Source organism: Thalia democratica, chromosome 5 (assembly GCF_965202585.1).
Source record: "Thalia democratica chromosome 5, ktThaDemo2.hap1.1, whole genome shotgun sequence".
Classification (NCBI taxonomy): Eukaryota; Metazoa; Chordata; class Thaliacea; order Salpida; family Salpidae; genus Thalia; species Thalia democratica.
The window spans coordinates 49,702,422-49,726,515 of NC_139169.1; the positions used below are offsets into that span (position 1 = coordinate 49,702,422).

General features: G+C 24.5%; 1 protein-coding gene across 1 annotated transcript; it reads right to left on the reverse strand.

Annotated features, from left to right (window-relative positions):
• Window positions 1-23,739, reverse strand: LOC145836618 (paired box protein Pax-6-like). The gene is made up of 8 exons (XM_082944406.1): window positions 23,715-23,739; window positions 18,237-18,402; window positions 17,367-17,547; window positions 16,232-16,373; window positions 14,122-14,217; window positions 12,862-12,944; window positions 7,687-7,816; window positions 1-152 (listed from the first exon to the last, which is right to left on the reverse strand). The coding sequence occupies exons 1-8, from the start codon at window positions 23,737-23,739 to the stop codon at window positions 1-3; spliced, it is 975 nt and encodes a 324-aa protein (XP_082800532.1).
• Between the last annotated feature and the right edge of the window lie 355 nt (window positions 23,740-24,094).

Below are 24,094 nucleotides of genomic sequence, written 5' to 3' on the forward strand. Positions count from 1 at the left end.
TCAAGTATCATACCAGCTGTAGGGGTTTTGATAAAAAACTTGATAACTATTAGTATAGTGAAAACTGTTGTCTTCATTATTAGTTGTCATTGAAACTGGAAACATGTCATACAAATTTGGTTGTTCTAGTTTACGGTTTATACCACGATCAGCTAAAAAACAATATCAACATTTATTCATTTATATACGAATAAATTTCTACAAATGCATACTGATTTTATACAAAACTGATTCTATATTTCAATTAACAGTAGTTATAGTAAATAAGAACTACACTATCATCAGTATTTGAAGTTATTTTTTTAAATAAAAGTAGTGAGCACGTTTAATAGTTTTTTCTACTGCGAGTGGGTAGGTGTCAGATTTGCAAGAAGTTACACTTTTATACGAAAAGTCACTTTTGTATGGAATTCGTTTACTTTTTATGAATTGTTAAGATACTTTAGGTTGGCAATTCCAATACGATCTTATTTTTATTAATGTATATTATTTTTCTTTTATCAAGTTTGTTTTTGTGATTAATGAAAGTATCGTTAAATCTAAAAAAGAATAAATTAATAATTATTTCTACGTTAATGCATAACCTTTATGGTAAGCCTGTTATCGTTTTACTTATTTCTTATAATAAAAAGTTAGGTTTTTTGTTTTACTTGAGTTAAGTAACTTTCATGTAACAAATGTTTTAAGTAGTTTCTTATCTTTAAAACTTTCTTATATATATTCTTATTTAGAGTTGTTGCAAGTTAGCATATAAACTAGAATTTTCCAAAGAGGATGATATCGTTTTTATTTTAGAGATTTTAACAATTTAGAAAAAATGAAGGTGTTTTAAAGTTAGTGTTTTTTTTTATGCCTGTTTTGGAACATTTGAAAACAAAAGTTCTCGACTCACTAATAAGACCAAGGTATACAGTGCATAACACTTGTGTTTTCACTTTATTTTTATACAAGATCAAATATTCAACAAACTGCGCTGCTAAAAATAAATTAAAAAACTTTTTTATATGCACTTAAAATTTATTTGATGAGCAGGAGACAAAACACACTAGTGCTTTCTAAATGTGGTGTATCAACAATTTTTAGAACGTTAATTATTAGATTCATCAACGAAGAATACGCTGGCTTAGACATTTTCGACAATTCTAAAAATACCAAGTATATCTCTTACAAACGATTTATTACTGGTAAGAGCAATCCCGTTCGCCCGCAACTACTATATCGGGATGTGTGTGAGCAGATTGCTTTTAGATTAAACACCGACCTTAAAACTTTCATACATCGTTTCAAATAGATAAGTTATTTTAAATCGACTTAAATTGTGGCAAAAAAAAAAACTTACTACTTTTGATAACAAACGTAGACTCCAAAAATAAAAGTGAAAACTGTAAATCAACCAAAAAACTCGTCAGTAACTTATGACTGACTGTGAGAAATAGTTATGATCCATAATCTTTTATGATTAAAAGAGGCCTACTACCAGATAAGTTTAAGAGTAGCTATTTTAATAATAAAAATCTTTAAACTTAATTAGAAGTCTTTTTTTTTTTAATTAAAAATGTCTAGTTGTCTACAAGGTATATTTAGTATTATTATTTTATGTTTAACTAAAAGGATTAATTTACAACCAAGTTGATGTTAAGCTTTATTAACATTTGGTTTTTACAGGATAAAAAAAAGTTACTGAAATTTTATCGAGATTTTATCAGTTTAGGAGTCATCTGCATAAAATTTACCTGACTTGTAGAATATTTGTTGTATAAAAAACAAAATTTTATGTTAGGTTTACTCTGTTTTACATTTGTTTTAGTACATTTTTTGATAGTTTTAAACAAGTTTAAGCACGTATTACAGTAGGAAAAAAAACGTATTAAACTATCAGTAGTTTTTTTTATTGCATATGTCTTTATTAATAAAATTTAAACATAGTTTCCTCTAACAAACTATTACATTAATACTAAATTTTTGAATGAATTTTTTATGACATTGATCGTTATGCTTGTTTAAAAAGTGAAGAGTAGATCATTACAAAAAATCAAAGCGCAAACTGGTTTTAACATTTACTTGTTTCAACAAAAAGATCTGCTTTTACTATTTAGCTTTATCTACAGAAATTTAAAAAAGTTATAAAAGTATTGTATTTTGAAAAATTTGTAGAAGTATAGAAATTGATCAGTTGCTTTTTAATTCTTTAAAAAATATTATTATATTAAAGGATACTTAGAACTACTTTTTAAAACTAAAAATATTATGTGCAATAAATATCTACATCATAGTTTGTTTCATAGCTTAAAAACAAATTTTGTGCAGTAAAATTACTTTATGCAAACTTAAGGTAACACTTACCTATGTGCTGACCCTTCAAAATTTTAAACCATGATTTAAAAGATATGCTAGATAAAATTTCTTAAAAATAAACAAAGCAACAAGAAAACCACGATTTTAATTAGTTACAACTAAACAAGTTCGTTTATGTTTTTATATTTTTTACTGACGATTAACAGTGAGCTGGAAACAGGGTTCAAATCAGCCATTGACTATAAAAAATAACTTTCCTGAATATAAAATCAAACTAAGTGTTAAACATAGTTAGTTATAACTTTATTTTTTCAAAATCTAAATTATTTTAAAAGTTATGTAAGTTTAAATCCAACCAGTTTTTTGCCTTTTCAGTGTAAAAACAACTCAAAGTTCTTCATATTTTTCGTCAAAATTTTGCTTGAAGAAAGTTACAGAAAATACCTAAAACACTTAATTAAAACAAAATTTATACAATTTTTTTTAAAGTAGTTTAGTATTTTTCAAAAAATAGATAATTAATCAAAAACTTAAAGTTTTAGACTTTTTTTTTAATTGAAAATTTAAAAAAGTAAGTAGGCACCAAATATCGCTTGTATAACCCTAAAACAATAGTTTTATGCCTTTCAATAGATTTTGCTTATATAAATTTCTTGTCATGTATACTAAAAGATAAAAAAAAAGATGTTTCATTGATGAGTGTTTTGAGGTATTTAACTTTTAAAAATTCCCTATATTGTTTAAATACACCAATAAATTCTCAAAAAGAATAGCAGTTTTTTGAAAAAGAAATAATATATTTTTATTTTATATACTAAATGATGAACTTTACTATTACCACTACCACGACCATCAACAACACTATCCGAAACAACCAAAAACTGGTTTTGTCCTTATTAAAACTAATCAGGCAAGTATAGTCGCGAGAATCCGCTGTTGAGATCTAAACCAAGCGGGCTTAAGTGCATATGCACCGAAGCGGCCGTTTGTGGTTAAAGTCCGAAAAATTGACGCAGCCAAATCATTCAAAGCCCAACGTCCCAGACATTGTCAGCATATCGTGAGATTTTAGTCTACGCTTGTTTGATTAGTTTTAATCAGTGTTTATTACAGCCATCATCAACAAAGTTGAGATGCTTCGTCTTGTTTTTACATGTTCAAAGAATTTTGACTTTTTTGACTAAACCAATAAAAAAATAATAGTATAAGTTTTTGCATGAAAGTTTTTAAAGTGTTTTTAGCTGTTACTGTAAACCTTAATTTTTATACACATTTTAGTACTATTCTAGTTATTTTTAATTTTCAAAACAGCAAAAATTTGCTACTTTTAACCTAACGTAACTTTTGATATACTTGAAGTAGAATAGAACCAAACCCGGATTTTAAAAGAATAAACCTAGTTCTACACACTTAAATAAAAATCTTGGTTTGATTCTCTAGTTATTCAAATGGTCAATGTCCACTTGCCAGCCCAATGTGTAATAATATATACATTGTGAACTTAATATAACTTCTTAAAAAGAAAAAAAAATCTTTTTATTTTATTATGTTCAACAGTTACATGTAAATTTAGTTTTTTTTTTAACTGTTTTTGTGGCCATATCTCAAAAAGTAATAATACATTTGAAAAAACTTAAAAAAAGTGGTTGCAGATCTGATTAGTTACATTAAGGTTGTAAAATAAAAATTTTAAATGAAAACTATGTTTACTAAATAACTATTCAAAATATAAATTTAAGCGTTTGTTAACAAAAGATCCTAGCGAAACATATTCAATGGAATATATAATAATAACAAATTATACAGTATCCTTCTTTTATTACACTGACATATGTTTCTGTGTGTTAAACGAGTCAACACACTTCAACTAAGCTCTGTAAAAAATAAACACTGTAAGGAAAGAATAGAAGCTAAAGTAGGTATATACGTGTTTCCGGAAAAATAAAAACTATTGCTAGAAGTTTTTATAGGTTAATAATAGATAAAATACCTTATTTTAAAACCGACTGTTATAAAACTATATAATATTTGTAATTATTAAGTCTAAATTAGTAAATTTAAGTAAAAATACAAAATTAGATAACAAATCAAATGTAAATAAATGTATTGTGTAATATACATATCTAGTTTAAGTCATGGTGGTTTTATGTATGGCGCTGTAACTTAATTATTGGTCAGATCTTTGAAAGCTTAATAGCAAGTTTGATTTTGTGCTTTGTTTAAAAAATAATAATTTTAAATTTAAATTTAATCTGCTTTCTAATTGTATCTAACTTAAATTTTATTATAATTTAGATTTAACCATTATAAACATTCATTAAATAAAGTATACATCATACCAAGTTTCAGTGGCTTTTATTGCCTTTACTATTGTTTAATTTGTTAATTGAATAATTAATGTTAGTTGTTTTACTTTTTATTCACAATAGATTACATTTTACTTTTTAAATTAAGCGCTCTACTACTTTTTTCAAATATAAGGAATAAATAATCTAACTTTGTAGTATAAAATAACTAGCTAGTCCTAATGTTCATATGTATTGTGACGTAATTATTAGAAACATTTTTTCAATGATTAGTAACCAGCAAACATTTTGAATTAGTACTTCCTTCATTTTCTTGTAAGTAGTTTTCATTTGATCTGTTATCTAATTTTGTATTTTTACTATAATTTATTTAATTTAGACTTAATAATTACAAATATTATATAGTTTTATAACAGTCGGTTTCAACATTAATTATTTTATCTGTTATTAACTTGTGAAAATATATAGCCATTATTTTTATTTTTAATGGACACATGTATATACCTACTCTAGCTTCTATTATTTCCTTACAGTATTTGACTCGTTTATAACACAGAAACATATGTCAGTGTAATAAATGAAGGATACTGTATAATTTGTTATAATTATTTACTAAATAAATTGTTTTTACTTAAATCTTATTTTATCCATATCTCATAAAGTATTTAAAATTATGCAAAATTGTTAAAACTTTTATAGGAATTAACAAGGTTAAATCGTTTTGTTTTTTCAAAAGTATATATTTCTTTTTGAGTAATGGCCTCTTAAATTATTTTTTAAGAGTTCGAGTTTTCGGAATTTTAATTGTCCAAATTTTAATAGTCGTGCCTCAATATTTAATACAAAATTAAGTATCATTTAGAATAATAATTAAAATGAAAATCTATTTTCGACTTATTTTACTGTTTTAATAACTGTAAAAAATCAAAAGAATTTTACAGTTTTTATTTTGAAACAACTTCTATGCTTAAAAAACAAGCTAGTTTTTGGAATTTGTACATTCAATATAACTACTTAAGTCTTATTATAAAAAAATTTTATGTCACAGTTTTAATCTTTAAAATCCAAAGTTTGTAATTTAACATTTTTAGAATCAAACGCTTAATAGAATAGAATTTGCATTGATTGTTTCCTAAATATCAGCAATCAAAAGTTTCTAAATAAATAATATTAAAGTAAATAGTTTAAATAAATTCCTGCGTAAAGATGTGTCACTTATGGAAAATTTTTAATTTGAAAAATTTTAAAGTTAGAAATAAAACTTAGTCAACATAAGTATTCTTCTTTTACTACGGGTATTTGTTTAAACCAAAGTATTTATTTTGTAGTGGTGCAAAAATTAAAATAGTTATATTGAATAAATTTAGGCTTCAACAGAAAGCTGAAAATTTTTATTCTTCACTTTATAAACTAAACGTATTTGAAGTTGTCACGTATTAGAAATATATACTTAAGAGACTTTATAGATTCTAAAAAATAATGTAGCAATGTTAACCTTAAATTAGTTTATTAAAACAAAGAACTTACGAGTTATTGAACTATAAACTAACCATGTAGGTTTTCTGTATGAGAGTTTTGTGGTAAGAAATTGTTAAATTGTTCATAAACTTCAAAAATGTGCTGGTCAAAATGTTTATCTTGAAGTGAAAAATGATTGTCTAAAAATATTATCCTTTTTAATCAAATAAAACTATTGAAACTTGAAACTTTGTTTTGTTTAATTTATTAATTTCTATAGATACTGCTTATCTTAAAAAAGAAAGGTCGAAAACTTATTTTTGTTTTCATTATTATTACTATTATTGCAAGTTTACTGTTCTAGGCTGGACCCAATCATTAAAACCTGGGCCGATAAAATTAAAAGACACATAACAAAAAAACAAAAAATATATTTTTTTCAAAACCAAAAAACATAATTAGTTTTATCTTATTAATTAATTTTATAACAGATATTTCTGTGCTAGAATTGTTTATACTAATAAAAGAAGAAAATAGACTTTTTTATTTAAAAATTATCTGTAAATACTGTCTGACTTAATGGGTTAAAAGAAAAGTTTCTGAAAAATATTATAGCACAATATCTAAAGTAAGTAAAAACATGTCTATAATAAAATAAGTGACAACATTAAGTAAAAAGAAAGTTGTTTTATTTTGTTATTTTACGAGTACAAATAATCATAGGTCATTAACAACATCTGTAACGAAATTGATGTTATGACGTACTTAAGCATTAACAAATATAACTATGTTTAACGAAAACAAGTATAAAAAAAGTTCAGAAAATTATAAAATATTTAAAATTATACATAATAAAACCTGTTATTGTTGACTCAGATAAAAGCTCTGTATGTTTTATTTTTTTGTCAAGTTTTACTGTCGGACTCGTTGCTTGTTGTAAAGTAAGTTCTGTTTTTACTAAAACATTTACTGTATATAAAGACTAAAATTTTACAACGGATTAATATACTTAGAGGTTATATTTCTTAAATATCTAAAGTCAAAACTGTTTTTATTCTAAATTAAATATGTTGTTTCTTATCAGTTTTTTATTCAAATGTTCAAAAATGTTTTAATATTACTAAAAATATATTTTTATATGTTGGAACATTTTTAAAGCTACACTTTAAAAGCTATTATCAATACGTAACATCCCTTAATGAAATTTTTGTTGTTGTTATTAACATTTTTTGTTATGTTGTATTTTGCTTCAAGACTAGTGAAAATATCCTTGACTTAAAAAAGCAAATTTATAGTTCAAAAAACTCATTAAAACCTTAACTTACTAGTTAACTTTACCGAAAATTTAAAATAAACTTAAGGCACCTAAATTAACAAGTCTTTTAGTAGTATATTTTTATATTTAAATTAAAATTATATCTGACCATATATTTCCACAAATATGGAACAGTGCTTATGAAAACTCTCTTTTTTCACAGAAATGTTTCTAAACAATTATATATGTAACTCAAGACTAACCTTACTCATTCCATAATATAATATAATAAAGTAGTTTGAAAAGTTATTTAAAACATTTCAAGCAATAAAAATTCTGTTGATAAATATATAAAACAGATAACTAAATTACCTTTTGATGATAGATAATTTGTAGACCACTTAGTTTCTTCAAACGATGATTGAAGATTTGGCGACAAGGATTTTTCATTTCTTAGTTTTTCATGTCGTCTCCATTTTGCTCTACGGTTTGAGAACCAAACCTGCAAAAGATTTATTTTTGGCCAAACAAAATATGTTTTTTATAATACTAAGTCTAATTTTAATGGTTTTTTTTTTGTTAAAGTATCTTTAAACTTTCATACAATTAAAATACAAGAAAATAATATTGCACTAAAAATACTCGAGATTATTTTTAATCAAACTGTTTATAAAATTTTAATCTTTTAATTGTAAATCATTTTATTCAATTGCTGTATATTCTTATTTTACTTCTTTTACCTTAGCTTAGATCATATATTTAGTAAATTACTCAATAAACAAAGTAATACTTTAACTGTATATTTTGAAGCATATATTACAATATTTTCAAATTTAAAGCATAAGAACGTGTTTAAACTTGCGTTTAAAAAAACAACTATACTTTAGAACACTTAGAACTTTTACCAATAAAGTTTTCACTTGGTAACTAGCCAACTTTATTTAGAGAGTACGCAGTACTTCCTTAAAACATAAAACTATTTTTGAATACTTTTCGAATAACTAAAGTTAAACTTATCACTTTTCTTTGCAAATGTGCAACTTATTAGTTTATTTTGTTTATATTTTATAGTTCTTATACTAAGCCAGGGGTCGGCAAACTGCGGCCCGCGGGCCAAATGCGGCCCGCGAAGGATAAATCTGTGGCCCGCGAGCACGTTATTTTTTTGAATGGAATGCGGCCCGCGAAAGAAAATTTTGCGGCCCGCGACCACGTAAATGTGGCCCGCTGAGCATAAATAGATGTTAAGTTAAGTTTTGTACAAAAGTAAGTACAGTAATTAACTAAAATGTTATTTCTTTACAGTCTAGTTTTTAAAACGTTTTTTTACCTAAGTTTCTGTTACAGATGTTTTGTTCTTAAATGTTATATTCTAGTGTGCAAAAAAAAATAAAAATAACATAAAAACAATAACAAGAAATAAGGTTAACTTCATTTTGGTTTTGACACCTTTGATTTTTTAGAAGTTTTTTTTGCATTTTAAATTAATTGCTATGCACACCAATGAACAAAGATGCTTATATTTTCAATCACTTTTTATTTAATATTTAACGAGATAAAATTAAGTTTAAGCATAATTTACTGAAACTAATGTTTCTACATGTAATATCTAAGTGTGTACAGACACATTTAAAAAATATATATGACATAAATTGGAAAAATTTTTGTTAGGTATACTTTTTGATTTTTTAAACAATGTTTTTTGACAAAATAAGTTAATTTTTATGCGTTACATACTAATATAAACAGTTGCTGTTTTTTTGTAACTACCTATTTAATACAAAATAGATTAAGAAATGGTAATTTATTAAGTTTGTACATTTTTATTCAAAATAGTTCAAATTCGATCAAATAAAAAAATAAAAACTGTCACACACTCAGACTATGAGTATTTGAAGACTTCAAATCTCAGACCAGTTTAGTAATTTTTCAGTTCTTGGCTTGAATTGCTTTTTTTATGCTAAAATATCAAGCTAGTTTTGATCCCTCGGACTGACTTTTTTGCTTTAGAGAGTAGTAAATTAAGTTTATGCTGTATATTTTGTTCAAAGCACAATCATTGTGCTTTGAACAAAATATACAGCATAAACTTAAATTGTGCCACAATGTTTGTTAGAATTAAAATATATTTTAAACTTTAATTCTTGCAGCTGATATAATTTGAATTATTATTTATTTTAGTTGTATACATATAACTGTGAACAATTAGTGTTGCCAAAAAATCCTTGAAAAGCTTGTAATCTAATAATTTATACTTAAAAAGTCTGAAAAAGTCTTAAAATTTGAGATTAATTCAAAAAACCTGAAAATTTAAACAATTTTTGTATGTAAAGTAGTAAAATTTCGATTTGACACAAAAAATCTACCACATAATTATTTTTTATTAAAAAAAAGTTAAAGCAGCTTAACAGTATTTTTTTTTAATTTTCTATTTTATTTAAGACGTTTTTTTAACTTTAACTTAATCATATACTAAAAATAGAAGCAAAATGTTGTACTTTTAAAATTTTTATATTGGTGCATTGCACTTTTGCTTTTAAAATGTCTTTACCTATTGTTGTGCTTTGTATTGGAACAAACTTAGAAATTCTTCTAAAATGTCAAAATTAGTAAAACACCTGTAATAAAAATTCTAAATTGAACAATAGCTGTTATATCAGTTCTAACATCTTAACAGAGTGATTTAAGTCCTTATTTAGTTTATGCGTCTTTATAATCTTCAGACATTTCCTAAACACGACTTCTTGTTGATATTAACGAAATAAACAAAATTATTTTACTAACCCCAACACAATTTATTAAAATAAGTTTTCAACTCTAAATGGTGACTTTTTTTAGTAATTTATTTTGCTACATTATAACTTGCCTTAACAGTTTTTTTCTGATCAGTCTGTAGTTACTGAAAATAATCATGTGCGTTGTTGAAACTGACATAAGCGATTTTTTTTTTTCGTTTCTCGCAATAACTCGAAACTAACGTATAATAGTTCTTGTAGCTCATCTTATAACTTACATCTGCTCTTTTTAAATACAAAATTTTAATGCAGATAAAGAATTGATATAATGCTCAATAAAAAATAGGTTTTTCAAATTCTTTAAAAGCTTAATAATCTTTTATATAATTTTGTTGAAATGTTTAAAAACTTAATTATCCATTCAAGCTGAATTAAAATATTTGTTTTAGTTATATAATTAGTTCACTGTTAATAAACTTCGGTGTTTCTTTATTTTGTGAAATTAATTTTAAACAGGGTTGCCAAACAAACAAGCTAGTTTAAAATAATTATAAAATTCAGACTAGGTTAAAGTTGTTTAAGAAATTTTTATAAAACTTAGGGGTATCTGAAACTTTTATTTCAAACACTTTGAATAAAATTTCGAAATCTAAGAATAGTTTTTATGACTGTAGTGTAGTTTACTAATTGTATTTTTTTTTTGTCTATTTACATATTGTACTTTTTTATAAAGTGATATATTAGGTTATTAATTAAGCTTGATTAACAGAAGTTTTTAGCTATTTTATCTTTTATTTTGATATAATTCAGACATTTTTGCTTTTAAAGTGGCAACCGTGTAAAAGACTAATTAATTACTTATAACGTATTTTATTAAAGTATTCCAACATTAAATATGTTAAAAAGATTTATTTAGCTTATCTAGAGTTTTATCTAATTTTATTTAATTAACTAATTACTGAATTTTCTAAAGAATGCAAACTATTTAAGACGTAAAAACTGTTTTCAAAATTAAAAATTTTTTTTTATTATAAAAAGGTGATTCATAATATAAAAAATGTATAAAAATGACACATAAATGTTTTTCAAGGTTTTTTTTATAAAAGCTAGGTTGTAAGTAAAAAGTAAAAATACTTTTTCAAGTTTAGTTTATTAAGTGTTTAAGAAAGTACATACTTTTTTACGACTTTGGTATATTAAACAAAGTAAATTCTACTGAAATAGATAGTTATATATATGTTAAATAGGCATTCTATGTTTTGCTAAAATTCATTTAAAGTAATAAAGTGAATGTCAATGAAACTATGTCAGGTGTGATTAAAACTAAAGCCAAAAGATAATTCAAATGTCACTAAAACTAAAACTGTGACCCGCAAAGATTTTGAAAACTTGAAATTTGGCCCGCGAGCACCAACTGCCTGCCGACCACTGTACTAAGCCTATTACTTTAACTTAGCTAAAATTATATTTAAACAGAATATATAGAAAATTAAGTTGTAATATATTTATAAAAAACTATTTGTTTTAATAAAAGATAAATATACATGTATCTTACTCACTTTGTGGTAGTTTTGTCTACTACTTAATGTTCACATATTTTAAACTAAGTTATAATTTTTTACAAAACTATTGTTGTTAATTAAGCAGTATAAGCTTTATTGTCTAATTAAAGCTTGTTAAAGTGTTTTACATCTTATATCTTAGTTTACCTGAATGCATACTTAAGCTCTATATTATAAGCTTATAAAACTGATGCACTAGCTTTAAATTTAAATCTAACTGATTTTTTTCAGCTACCTTTGCAGTTTAGCAGCCAAAAAAACAACTCAGGTAACAGCTTAACCCAAATTCGATGATAGCCAAATTAGTGCATCAAACTGACAAACACAGATAGCATGCCAATTAACTTTGTGATTTAAAACTGTTAGATAAATTGTAAAAAAAATATGCCATGTATAACTTTTTAAAGTTTTTAAAATTAAATTCAAAGTGCAATCAACTTTTAAAACACTCGTATAACAAGTGACAAAGTTTCTGAACGTTCTAATATTTAAAATATCGATATAACAGCTACAACTTTAAGTTTTCTTAAAACGTACATAAATAAGTAGTTTTAATTAAAAAGATAATAACTTTTTTATGACTAGTTTATTAAAAGTATAAACAGTATTAATTTTACACATGAATTGTATGTTTTATACTCTACTTAGTTTTTTGAATAACTACATAAAAATGTTCTAAGCTGACTTTGAGCTAAAGTATACCTAAGGGTTTGTTTTCAATATAATTTAAATAGATTACCTATTATTAACAATAGAAACAAACCTTAAAAGTTTTTAAAGTTTTTTTAATAAGTTTTAAATTACAAAAAAAAATGTCTAAAAAATATTTCGGATTAGAACTTATAAACGATAAATAATATGAAAATACTATTAATATTAATTAGGAAATAACTTATCTGTATAAATAGAGTAATCTGCGTTCTTTATTCGTTTCAGCTAATTAAAGCTTTACTATCGATTTTGTCTTACTTGACTAAATTTGAGTTTGTTAACTTTTGTGTAAACTTTATCGTGCAGTTTCGATTTAGTACCAAATTTATAATGTTTGTTCGAAAAATTTTGTGCATACGATACTTAAAAAAAACAATATCTTTTTTCCAAAAGTGCTTGCTAAAATTATATAAGAAAAACTTCAAAAAAGTGTTAACAGCTATCTTAAGAGAGTAAAAAATAGAATTAATAAAATGATAGATGATTTATTTCTATTACTGTTATTAAATAAACAATTAAAAAGCTAGACAATCAAAAACCTGTATTCTGGCTTCTGGAAGATTAATTTTATTTGCAAGTCTTTCTCTTGCAAATACATCTGGGTAATGAGTCCGTTCAAACTCTGTTTTTTTTGTTAGTAAGTAGACATTTTTAATACAACTTTACATAGTCGTATAGTTTTCAACAAAAAAAACTATTTGAAATTTGTAAATTTTGAAAAAAAATGATTTTTTTTTTATCAATGTTTTTTATTGCAATATAAATGTTTATAACTAGTTATAAATAAATATTGGAATATGCACGAAGACACTTTTGCACGAAAGGTCAAATATGCACAAAGGGACACTTTTGCGCAAAGGGACATTTCTGCACGAGATTAAAAACAAATAAAAGAGAAATAAAATAAAAAACAAGTTACCGGCCGAGTGTAAGGGTTAGGGGTAACAGTGATAGTAAAAATATAAAAGAAAAATTAACTATAAAAAATTATTAATAAAAAAAACAAGAAAGTAAAAAATTAATTCATAAGAAAAACAAAAAAGAAGAAAAAAAAAACTTACCGACCGAGGCTAAGGTTAAAGGGTAACAGTGATAGTAAAAGTAGAATAAATAAAGTATCAAAACTAAAAACAAAGTTAAAATTTAAAAAAAAAATTAACCCGTGCATAAGTGACCCTTTGTGCAAAAGTGTCTTGGAACCGAAGCGTCTTCGTGCAAAAATGATCCTTCGTGCAAAAGTATTTCTTCGTGCATATTAGAAACCTACCCACAAATATTACCACATATATTCAAATTTAAGCTTCTAATAGTACACAGATTAATTAAAATACAGTTCTTAAATCATTAAATTTTTTATTTTTTATTTTTAACATTTTGGATATACAAAAAAAAATATGTCTCTCCGTTTGTTAACATTAAAAGATATTATGTACCCTTAGCTTTTATGAGTCTTAAGTTGTTGCCAAAAGTTAGACTTTTGCTATAAAAGAAATTAATATCGACTACAATCATTCAAAAAATTAAAAAAGTATTACTTTTTGAAAAACTTTATAAGGACTTAAAAGTTAATTATTTTTCTTTAATTTTTTAGTTAATATTTTTTTTATTACGGTATAAAGCAGTTAGAAAATATATTATATAGTTTATTATACTAATCTTTATTTAGTACAACTATTTTAATTTAATTGAAACACTTAGGTTCATACTTTTTACAAAGTTACAACACATTTTTATTGTTTAGAGAAATACAAACAAAATTTTAGTTAGCAGCATACCAATTTTTCAACTACTTGTTATACCTTTTTCAAGAGTGCTAATTTGTTCTGGTGTAAAAGAAGTTCGATTTCTTTGAAACTTTCTTTGAAATTGGTTGTTGTTAGCAGTAGCAGTTCCAGCTTTGATTTAATTATTAACATATTTGATTAAATATTATCTTTTTTAAGTAGTATTTGTAGTTTTGCTTTTTTAGTTTCTACTACAACTAATTGATATTAGCTATGACTAAAGTATTTTTAAAGTAAAGTTACTTAATTTACCTAAGTCTGAATAAAATATTAAATTGTTGATTATTTTGTCAGAATAAATTTATGTTTAAATTATAAATTAATATTACTCAATAAAAAAATCGGCGAAAGTCTACAGAGCCTAAGCCTGAACTTTTGTATGCCGTGAGACAAGTTAACAGAAGGTTTGTACATACTACCATTTCGATCATCAGACCAAAAGCCTTCGGTAGATTGAAACCCAAGAACTTGTGGTTAAATAATTGAATTTTTATGATCAAACATTCTGTTAATATTACACAGACAGTTTTTTATAGTGATAATTTTTTTTTCTAAATTTAGTGGGCTTAACTAGCTAAAAGCTTGTTTGTTTTTTGACTTTACTTTGCTTCTATTAGCCTGTTTAACAATACAATGACTAACTAATACGTACTTACTTATATTTGGTAAAAAGTTAAAAAACAAATAGATATGATATTGAAAACTAAGAAAGGTATATCTTTGCTAAATGCAAAAATTTAAGAACAATGTCTTGAACTTTCTGTGTTCAATATTTAATTTAAAATTTATGCGTATCTAGATTATATTTAGTTATATTTTAATTTCGTACTTTTGTTAAGCATAAAGTTAGTTACTAAGTTAAATACAAAAATGTAATGATTTCTATAAAAAAGTTTTAAAGTTTGACAAAAATACTACATGACGTAACAACACATGTTCTGGAGGTCAACGTCATAGCAACTATGTTTAGATATTATTGATTTTAATTTGTTACCATACTAACAGCTGACAGCTTGACATAGCATCGGCAAAAATATGACGTCACAACGCTATTGATGTGACAGTGACGTAATAATGGCCAGCATTTTTCGCCTTACCACAAAACAATCATCCACTATTTAGGAAAACGTTTGGGAATTTAAGCATTTTGCTTATAATATACTAATAAATATTTAAGTGTTTTATTTTATTTTGATAAACAAACTAAGCTAGTGTACTATATCAAATTTTGTACCACTGTAAAAACTTCAAAATAACCTTTTTAAAGCTTAGTTAAGAAAAGTCGACAAACTATTGAAACTGTCTCGACAAAGGTTAAACAACTTAGAACCGCATAAGAGCAAAAACAATGTTCCAAAAACTAATTAATTTTTTTGTCGTGAATTCAATCCGGAACACTTTAACTTGTGTCTTTAAAAAATTATGATAAAATTACAACTTCTTTAATAACTAATAGAACAAAATCTGTAACTGAAACATTGAAAAACGTTTTTTTTTCACTTTTACCTAAATTAGTTTTAAGTAACGTATCAAGGTACCTTTCCAAAGCTTTAAACTCTAATCAAAGAATATATCTTAATTAACTTAAGTCTTCTAAGTTCATTTGCACTTGATCATAAAAATGTACAAATATGATATTTGTATTTATTTCTATAAACTCAAGTTGATAACTTTAACTGTTGCACTAAAAGAAAAAAGTATAATAAAAATACAAACAAGTAAGTTTGACAATGTTTGCTATTATAAAGACTTTTGATTTCATGATATTTTATATAAAAATTTTCATCATTTACAATAACACTTAACCTAAACGTTCTACTAAGAACCATCTAAATATAACTTTTACAGTATAAAAAATTGTAAACAACATAAATGTTGATTAAAATTCTTTTAAAAAGTTTCATGGTAATGAGAAGGCATTTAATTGACACTAGTTTTTTAATGCAATCTTATTTTCTAAAACTTTATCTTCTAAAAAAAATTAAAAACTAATTTTTATTACCACAAGAAAGAATTTAACATTATTCGTATTTAAAGTTTACAACAAAAACTTTGTAATATTTATTCACATTCATTTTATGAAACAAAAACAAATGCTTAGAATTAAAAACGTTGACTTACTAACCATCAATGTAATTGTACATATGCTTCTCAACACTATTAGGAGTCATTTGATAATAATCCCATTGCTTGTTACTTAAATTTTTATACTCATTTAGTTGTTTTTCACAACTTAAGCTTCTTAAGACCCGGTTAATGGAAGATACCTATTAGTATAAATAAAAGTATCGATTACAGTTTCTAATTTTATATAATAGCAAACTGCAATGATTTTTTTGCATTTTAAATTAATACTAGATTAATTATAACTACACAAAACAGTGATATATAAAAGGTTTGATTACAGTATTGTTTCTTCCAAAGTTTGTACAGTCTTTAAATGTTTAAACTTGTATAATAAAAGAAAAAATGCACGTCGTATTTTTACTTATTCGAATATTTTTTTTTTTGATATGCGGTAGTATAAATTCTAGAATGATATAATTTTTAAAGCGCAGTTTTACTAGACTTACTTTTTCCATGTAAGTACTACACAAAGTAAATTAGATTCTTTTTTTAAGCTCTATATGTTAGTTTAGTGTGTCTTTTAAAATTATCGAGTAAATTTGTAAATTGATAAAATTGTTCTTATGCTGAACTAATGGTAAGGTATTACATATACTCTTTCTAAAAACTATTTTGTTTTTTAATGTTAATTTCTAAACCGTTTATACAGTTTAGGTTGAAAATAGTATATACCGAAGTAATAGAGTTTGGTATGAAGTGCTTCATAAAACATCTAATTAGCTTCGGATGAGAAAGTGTCGTAACTTTGCAGTTTTTTTTTAAATACTACAAAATTGTTTCGTCTTTTATTTCTAATCATATGTCTTTATATCTTATTTTGTTACCTTTTTTCAAACAAGCCATTAACAGTTTTTTCTACAATTAGTAGATTTAAGTTTATAACTTATCGTAGATATTAGTTATTAAACTTTATAAGTGATGAAAATAAGTTGGTGGCTTATTTAAGTAAACACTACTTCACATTCATATTAATTATATTCAAAAATAAGTATAAAAAAATCTTTAAACATTAACAACTTTGACAAACTATAAACTTTCAATGAAATTAGTTTATTAATAAAAATAAAAATAAACTTTTATCACCGAAAACGTTTGATTCTAAATTAATCTTATTAAAAAAAAACAAGGCTAACACTAGGTAGGTTTTGATTAGTGCAAACTTGATCTTGAAGCAATTTATCTCTGATTTCCCATGCAAATATTGATGGATTGTTTTTCTTGTAAGAGGTAATTTGTTGCACTACAAATGGTGTTGCAACTCGAGGTTTACTCCCACCAATTGCCCTCGGCTGAATTGTTCCCGTTTCATAGTACCTGAAGTGCTTACAAACTTTTAAATCACAGTTAAAATGTGTTTTGTTTTAATAAACAATGTATTGCTATTATAAATAATTTATAATTGGTATTATTATTCTTTTTAGTGTGTTTTAGAAACTTTTAATCAGCGTATTAAACCTTTCTGCTTGTATATAGTTTTATGAAAAAATTTAACTGTTTATACTTATCTTTGTATTTTGAAATAGAAGTGAAATAACGATGTTTCAAATCTAAAAAAGTCTACGCTTAAATATATCTTGTTTTATTGTAGAACAATTCATAAATTACATACATACTATAAGGTAAACTTTAACAATACTACCTAACTTTTTAGAAGCTTTAAAACTATTTAAAGTTTAAGCTCACTCACACGAAGTAATTTTGTTTTCTTATACAAAGATAGTAAAAGTATTTCGATGACTTTTATCAGTGTTTTGATTAATTAGGTTAAGAATAAAGACGAGTAATAAAAGACAAATATATAAATAAACAATTTTACTAAAAGTTTTTTAAAGTATGTATATACTTAGTATGGTTATATTTTGAAATCTCTAACAAGACTTTTAGTAATACATGTTTTTTTGGATTTAAATCTTTTTAAAACAGTTTAAATACATTTCAATTTATACTAGTATCAAGAAACAAATAATTTTTGAATTATACTTAAAACTAGTAAACAAAATAACCTTGCAAGTATTTTACTTACGCAACCATTAGAAACTTGTAACATTCTCGAAATATCACATGGTCTTGCGCCATTTTGTGCAAACTCAACAATTCTGCGCCGAATATTTTCCGGTAGTGGACGCCCGTTAACAAAAACACCACCTAACTGGTTTATTCCCGATTGACCTGCAACATTTGTTTTATTTTTAGTTTAACAAATTCGATGTCAAAGTTTATGTTTTATTACCTAATTATTTATTTTTCTCGTATAAACTACAAAAATAGTGTACGAATCGATGACTTAAAGGTCTCTTCGTACACCTAAATACTTAAATATTTTAGAGCCATTTCGTTGTTTTTTGATCAATAAACTAACTACTATTAACCTTACTATTAAAACTAACATTTGGCTTTCTTAATAGCTTATTTAATACTTTGACTTAATGTAAATTTTTAATTTTTTTTTTATTTTTGTTCAGAAAAATACTGGAAGTATTTTTGTTTGAATTTTAGCCAAACTTAATTTCTTTTAAGTTTAGTTTATAAAATCTTTTAGCGTAATCGTTTTTGAACTTTAAAAGCATTTACGTCTTTTGTATTAAATCAAATTGTATAAATTTGTGTAATTAGAACAAACTAAAACTATCTTCATAAATACGGTACTATATTACATAATTTCATAGATATAAAATATAAAGAAGCGATAAAATAACCTTTTTGAGACATTTTGCAGTTTATAAACTTTATTTGATAAACCTATAAGGTTTAATTTATTAGTTAAAAACCGAAGTCTGTTTTTAGTATATAAAATAAGAATTGGCTAGAACATCTCAAAGTTTATTTTTGTTTGTAAAAAATTTATAGTTAGAACTATAAATAAAATGATCTCATCAAGTTATATCTTAAAATGCCTTATTGTTTTTTTTTTATATAAAAAATGTATAACTATTAATAAATCATTACTAAATACTTTTTCTTGAAGATATTGAACAACATACAGTTTTATAGGTAATTTATAAATAAATAAAAACATTTGAATAAGCAATTATACAACTATATTTTATAATTATTACAATAACTTTTTTTTCTGGTTTAGAATTGGCATACTTTTAACATCAAAGTTAAATATAGTGGCTAACCAAGTATATTAACTTTAGGTAAAGTATAAAAATTGTAAAACACAAAATATTTTTAATATTTAAAACTTTTGCTACAACAAATAAAAATTTTAGTTCTGTTTTTGACTCGGATTTTATAGTAAAAAAATTACTTTTTTCTTTTTTCACTTTTGATCCAGCGCTCCAAAAACGGCGCGCTTTTATTGAGTTTGTTTTTAGCACAATAAATCTTTTATTTATTCTATAGTAAATTTGCACAAAGATGTTCAGATTATGTTTAAGTTAATCTATACTTTAATAATACTTGGTTAAATTAAAATGACTCTAAGTGTTTTTAACAAGTTTAAACTAGAAGCAATTCAAATTTCTAGACATTGATAAGTTATAACAACCTATGATATAATTTTTGCTTTTAAAGCGTATTCAAGGCATTAAGATGATATCCGGCTACTAGAATACGTAGCCAAAGTAACTTTTAAAAAGTTTAAAACTTAACAAGCTATTTTATTGCTTTTTTAAGATTTTAACAAAAAATTTTCTGGTGCATAACTTATTCAGAAAATATAATAACACACATTTCATTGTTATTTATTGTTAAGTACTTTCGACTATGAATTATCAAAAACTATTTTTCAGTAAATCAAACTAAAAAAGTATAAACTTTACATTGTTAACTTTACACTCGATTATTACGTCTTTATATATTTTATAAACTTATTAATGTTTTGACTACAGTAAAATTATATTTCAATTCATTTTACTTTATAGTTTTTGATAAGTCCTAGCCTAAAGTAGGTCACTTCAAAATAATTAATAATGAAATGTGTGTTGTTATATCTTTTTCAAACCAACAAACTTCTTTTTTAAGACTCCAACTAAGATAATTTTATTTAATTATTTCGTCAAAACTAATATGAAATTTTTATTTAGTGTCTACTAACAAATAACATGCTTAGTGTGTAAGTTAGTTAAACGGTTTAATAGTTTTTTCTAAAGTATAAATGTTTTTAGTACTATTTACCTACACAAACACCGTAGTTTAACACTTATTTGTATTTTATATCTGGTCTAGTTATTTGTTACTAGTTTGTAGGTGACTTTTTTAAAGAAAGTATTAATGATTACTTACATGTAATAATACTTAGATTCTAACAAAAAACGTTATAAAAAGTAAAACTTAAACTACAGGGTTCTGTTTATATATATAGTATATTGAACGACAAAAAAAGACGCTCAAAATATTTGGTCTTAGGACCTGGTGCACGAAGAACCTTTCGGTAATCGAGTCGCACACCACGAATACCTTTTAACGTCTAGTTCAGAACATTTATGACTATTTACATTCAAGTAATACTTACTATGTATTTTATTTTTTGTTTTGTACACAATAAAATAACAACTCACGTTAAAATTTCCAAATTATTTTTTTAATTTTTATTACAAAAAGTACAATTGAATCGGCACACAATAAAATTGGACAAGTTATGTATACTACACAATAAATTAAATCCACTAGTTAACTAAAAACTAAAATAGGTAGAGATCAATCTTATTGACATAACGTTTTGTCAATTGACGGATTTACGATGGGCTCACTCTTTCGACTTACAATAGCCATCTTTTTAATGAAGCATGTTAAACACAAAATAATACCTAACTTTGAAATTAGATATACCCTAACACGGTATTTCTGAGACGTGATATCTTAATAAACAACTTATGAAGAGGAAAAACTACTTTTCTTTGAGCACTTAAATAAAGCGCATGAGTAAAGAAAATTCACAACAAAATGTAAAAAAAATCATTTAGCTTTACTAAATGCTTTTATCGGAAAGAAAAGTGATAAATTCTCAACCAAAGTGTACATAAAGCCAAGAGTTGTCAGCAACTACTTATAGAGTAGTTTTGCAGTAAGCAATAAAAAATACTCTAGGCACAAAAAACCTTCTGCCTAGAGTTTCTAGTAAAAAAATTAAATAACATATAAATATTTTATTTAAAAAATGGATATTTTGAACTTTAACAAAGAAATTAATCAAGTCGCACTTAAATCTAAATACTTAAACATAGTTGAACAGCTTGGTCGAAAAATACCGAGTATTACCTAAACACTGAAGCTAATTCAAAAATCATTAAAAAAATAAAATAGGTATGAACAGCAAAACATATTTTGCAGTAAACCTTAGAATTAATTTCTTATCAAATACTAAACCCAAGCGAAAAGAATTAATGACCTTACGAGAAAAATAGCTTTGTAGTTTACAAATTTAAATGCTACTGTGAAAGTAGTTACATTTGGCAGACTTCAAGACATTTAAAAAAACGTATAAAGGAGACTGAATCAAAATTCATCCAATCCTACATAGGTAAAATAGATAAGAAAAAGAGCTTATCTGTCAGAAATGCATTTGGATGGTTTTCTATAGGAGACCTCTTAGTGAACAATTATAAATATGATGATAACTTTGAGCTTTAAAAGTTTACTGTTTTGAGACACTACTAGTTTATTAGTTTAATGAACGTGAAAAAAAAAAACGTTCAAAATTTTTGGTTCTAGGACGTGGTGAAGGACTAAAATTTCGGTTATCGAGTCTTACAGCACTTGGATACCTTTTCACGTTTTGTCTAAGACAACTCAGTCTACTACCACTAAAATAAAGAGGCTTTTGTATTTATAACAATAAATAATCTTGATTTAATTAAACTAAAAGCGAACTTTATCTAATTAAACAAACCTAAGCTATGTAAAACGAAATAACTTAATTATGCCATTACCTTATCTAGTTAAAAGTCATTAACTTTTTATAATTATATTTATTGATTAAACTTACTGTGTTTTTAATTGATTAGTTGGTAAAATATTTTGTGTAGTATACATACTCTGTTCTATTCTGTTGTATGCCGTTTCAATTCTACTCTTCGTGGTAAAACTTGAAGAAATATATTAAAAATTTAGAACTGATTTGTTGTTTTATTAAGTACTAAGCAAAAAAAGACTGATTCTTAAGCTGTTACAATAGTTTTAATAGTTTAAATCATAGCTGTTTATGTAAACAGTTAGAAAACAAAAATATCAAAATGTTTTTACGACTTAACTTACAACAAAAATATTCGCTTATTTAAATGGAAACAGCTATAAACATGGTATTTATACAACTAAATTTGTATCTAGTTTTTAAGATTTTTTATAAATAAAGTTTACAGAAAAATATTCTGAAGTTTTTTTTGAAATAAAACATGTGTACAATGATTTAAAACAAGAATCTACAAATGTAATTTGTAAAGCATAAATATACTAATGGATTTATTGATGAAAAAAAAACTTTACTTAGTTTAAATGTTAGATTTTTATGACAACTCTACTTCTTCTTTTTTTTTCATAAACTTTAATAGAATTTCTAAATATATTATTTAGTTCAAAAGTATATTTACTCCATGTCAAAACTTCGTACATAATAACTTTATTTATTAATTTATACTTACTTTTAATTTTTATGGAGTATGGCTAATTTATGCATTTTGTAATAATGTAATTGTTAAAACAAACTAACCAAAGCTTTTTAAAATATTAGGTTCGTAAAACTGTTTTAGTTTAGTTTAAGTTGCCTTAATTGACTTTGATATAATTGTGTCACGAGCTATCTTATTTCAAATTTAAGATATAAGGTTATCTAATAAACTTAAGAGTGTTAATCTATCAAGTTTAATTGACTTTGAATAAACTAAAATATGATAAGCATATTTAAAACATATTTAAAAGTAGGTAATTCAAAACCAAAAAATTTATATAATTATTCGAAATGGTGAATATATGCTTTTTAAGAAGTAAATGCAAACAAGACATAGTTATTTTATTAGCCTTTAAATTGAAGTTTTTAAATAGAACTAGATATAGCTTAAGTTACTTTTTTTAAACAAGATAACAAAGTAAGAAGTAGTATAGTTGTGTTTTACATAGCAACCAGAGTGTACTATCACTATTCTCATAATTATTTTGTACAATAGGCTAGGGAGAGAAAATTTTCTAATTGGTTAATTAGATTTATCAGAAAAGTTCTATTGCGTGCCGAATCTGTTTTAAAGATTTTAGGTGGCCATGATATATTGTACTATATAACTTTACAAAAAAATGTATAATAATATTGCTATGAAGTTATCATTTTAAAAACATTACTGAGTACTAAAAAATATTAATTTTTCAATTTAAATTGTTTTTTGTGCAATAGTTGAAGTTTTCTTTTATCTGATTAAGATGTTTTTAAGGTAAAAAATACGTCGCGGGCTAGAGATTTCTGTTGGCGGGCCGAATTCGTTATAGACCATCTATTAACTTGCTTAAAATATACTGTACTAGGTAGTGTTTCCTAAACTTTTACAAACTTGATAATAGATTATCATTAGACATTTTTATATGTTTTTTATAAATTTTATTTACCACAGATGTTTGTGTGTTAAAACTTTATTCCGACTAACGGCGTTTCACTCCACTCAAATAAATTTAAGAACAGATCTACGGAGTCTATAAAATATTAACACACATTAGAAAAAAAGCATGTATAATTATGTATAATATTTATGTGAGTAGTAACTGTAAACGAACTTTATGGTTTAAAAACAAAGTTTGGAATAAAAAAATAGAAATATAAAATTGTCTACAAAAACTACAAATTTAAAAAAAGCATGTACTAACCTCAAAAAAGCTTTAAGAATAGGCAAGTTTTTTAAAAAGAAACATAAATTAAGTTGTGCAGAAAAGTTAC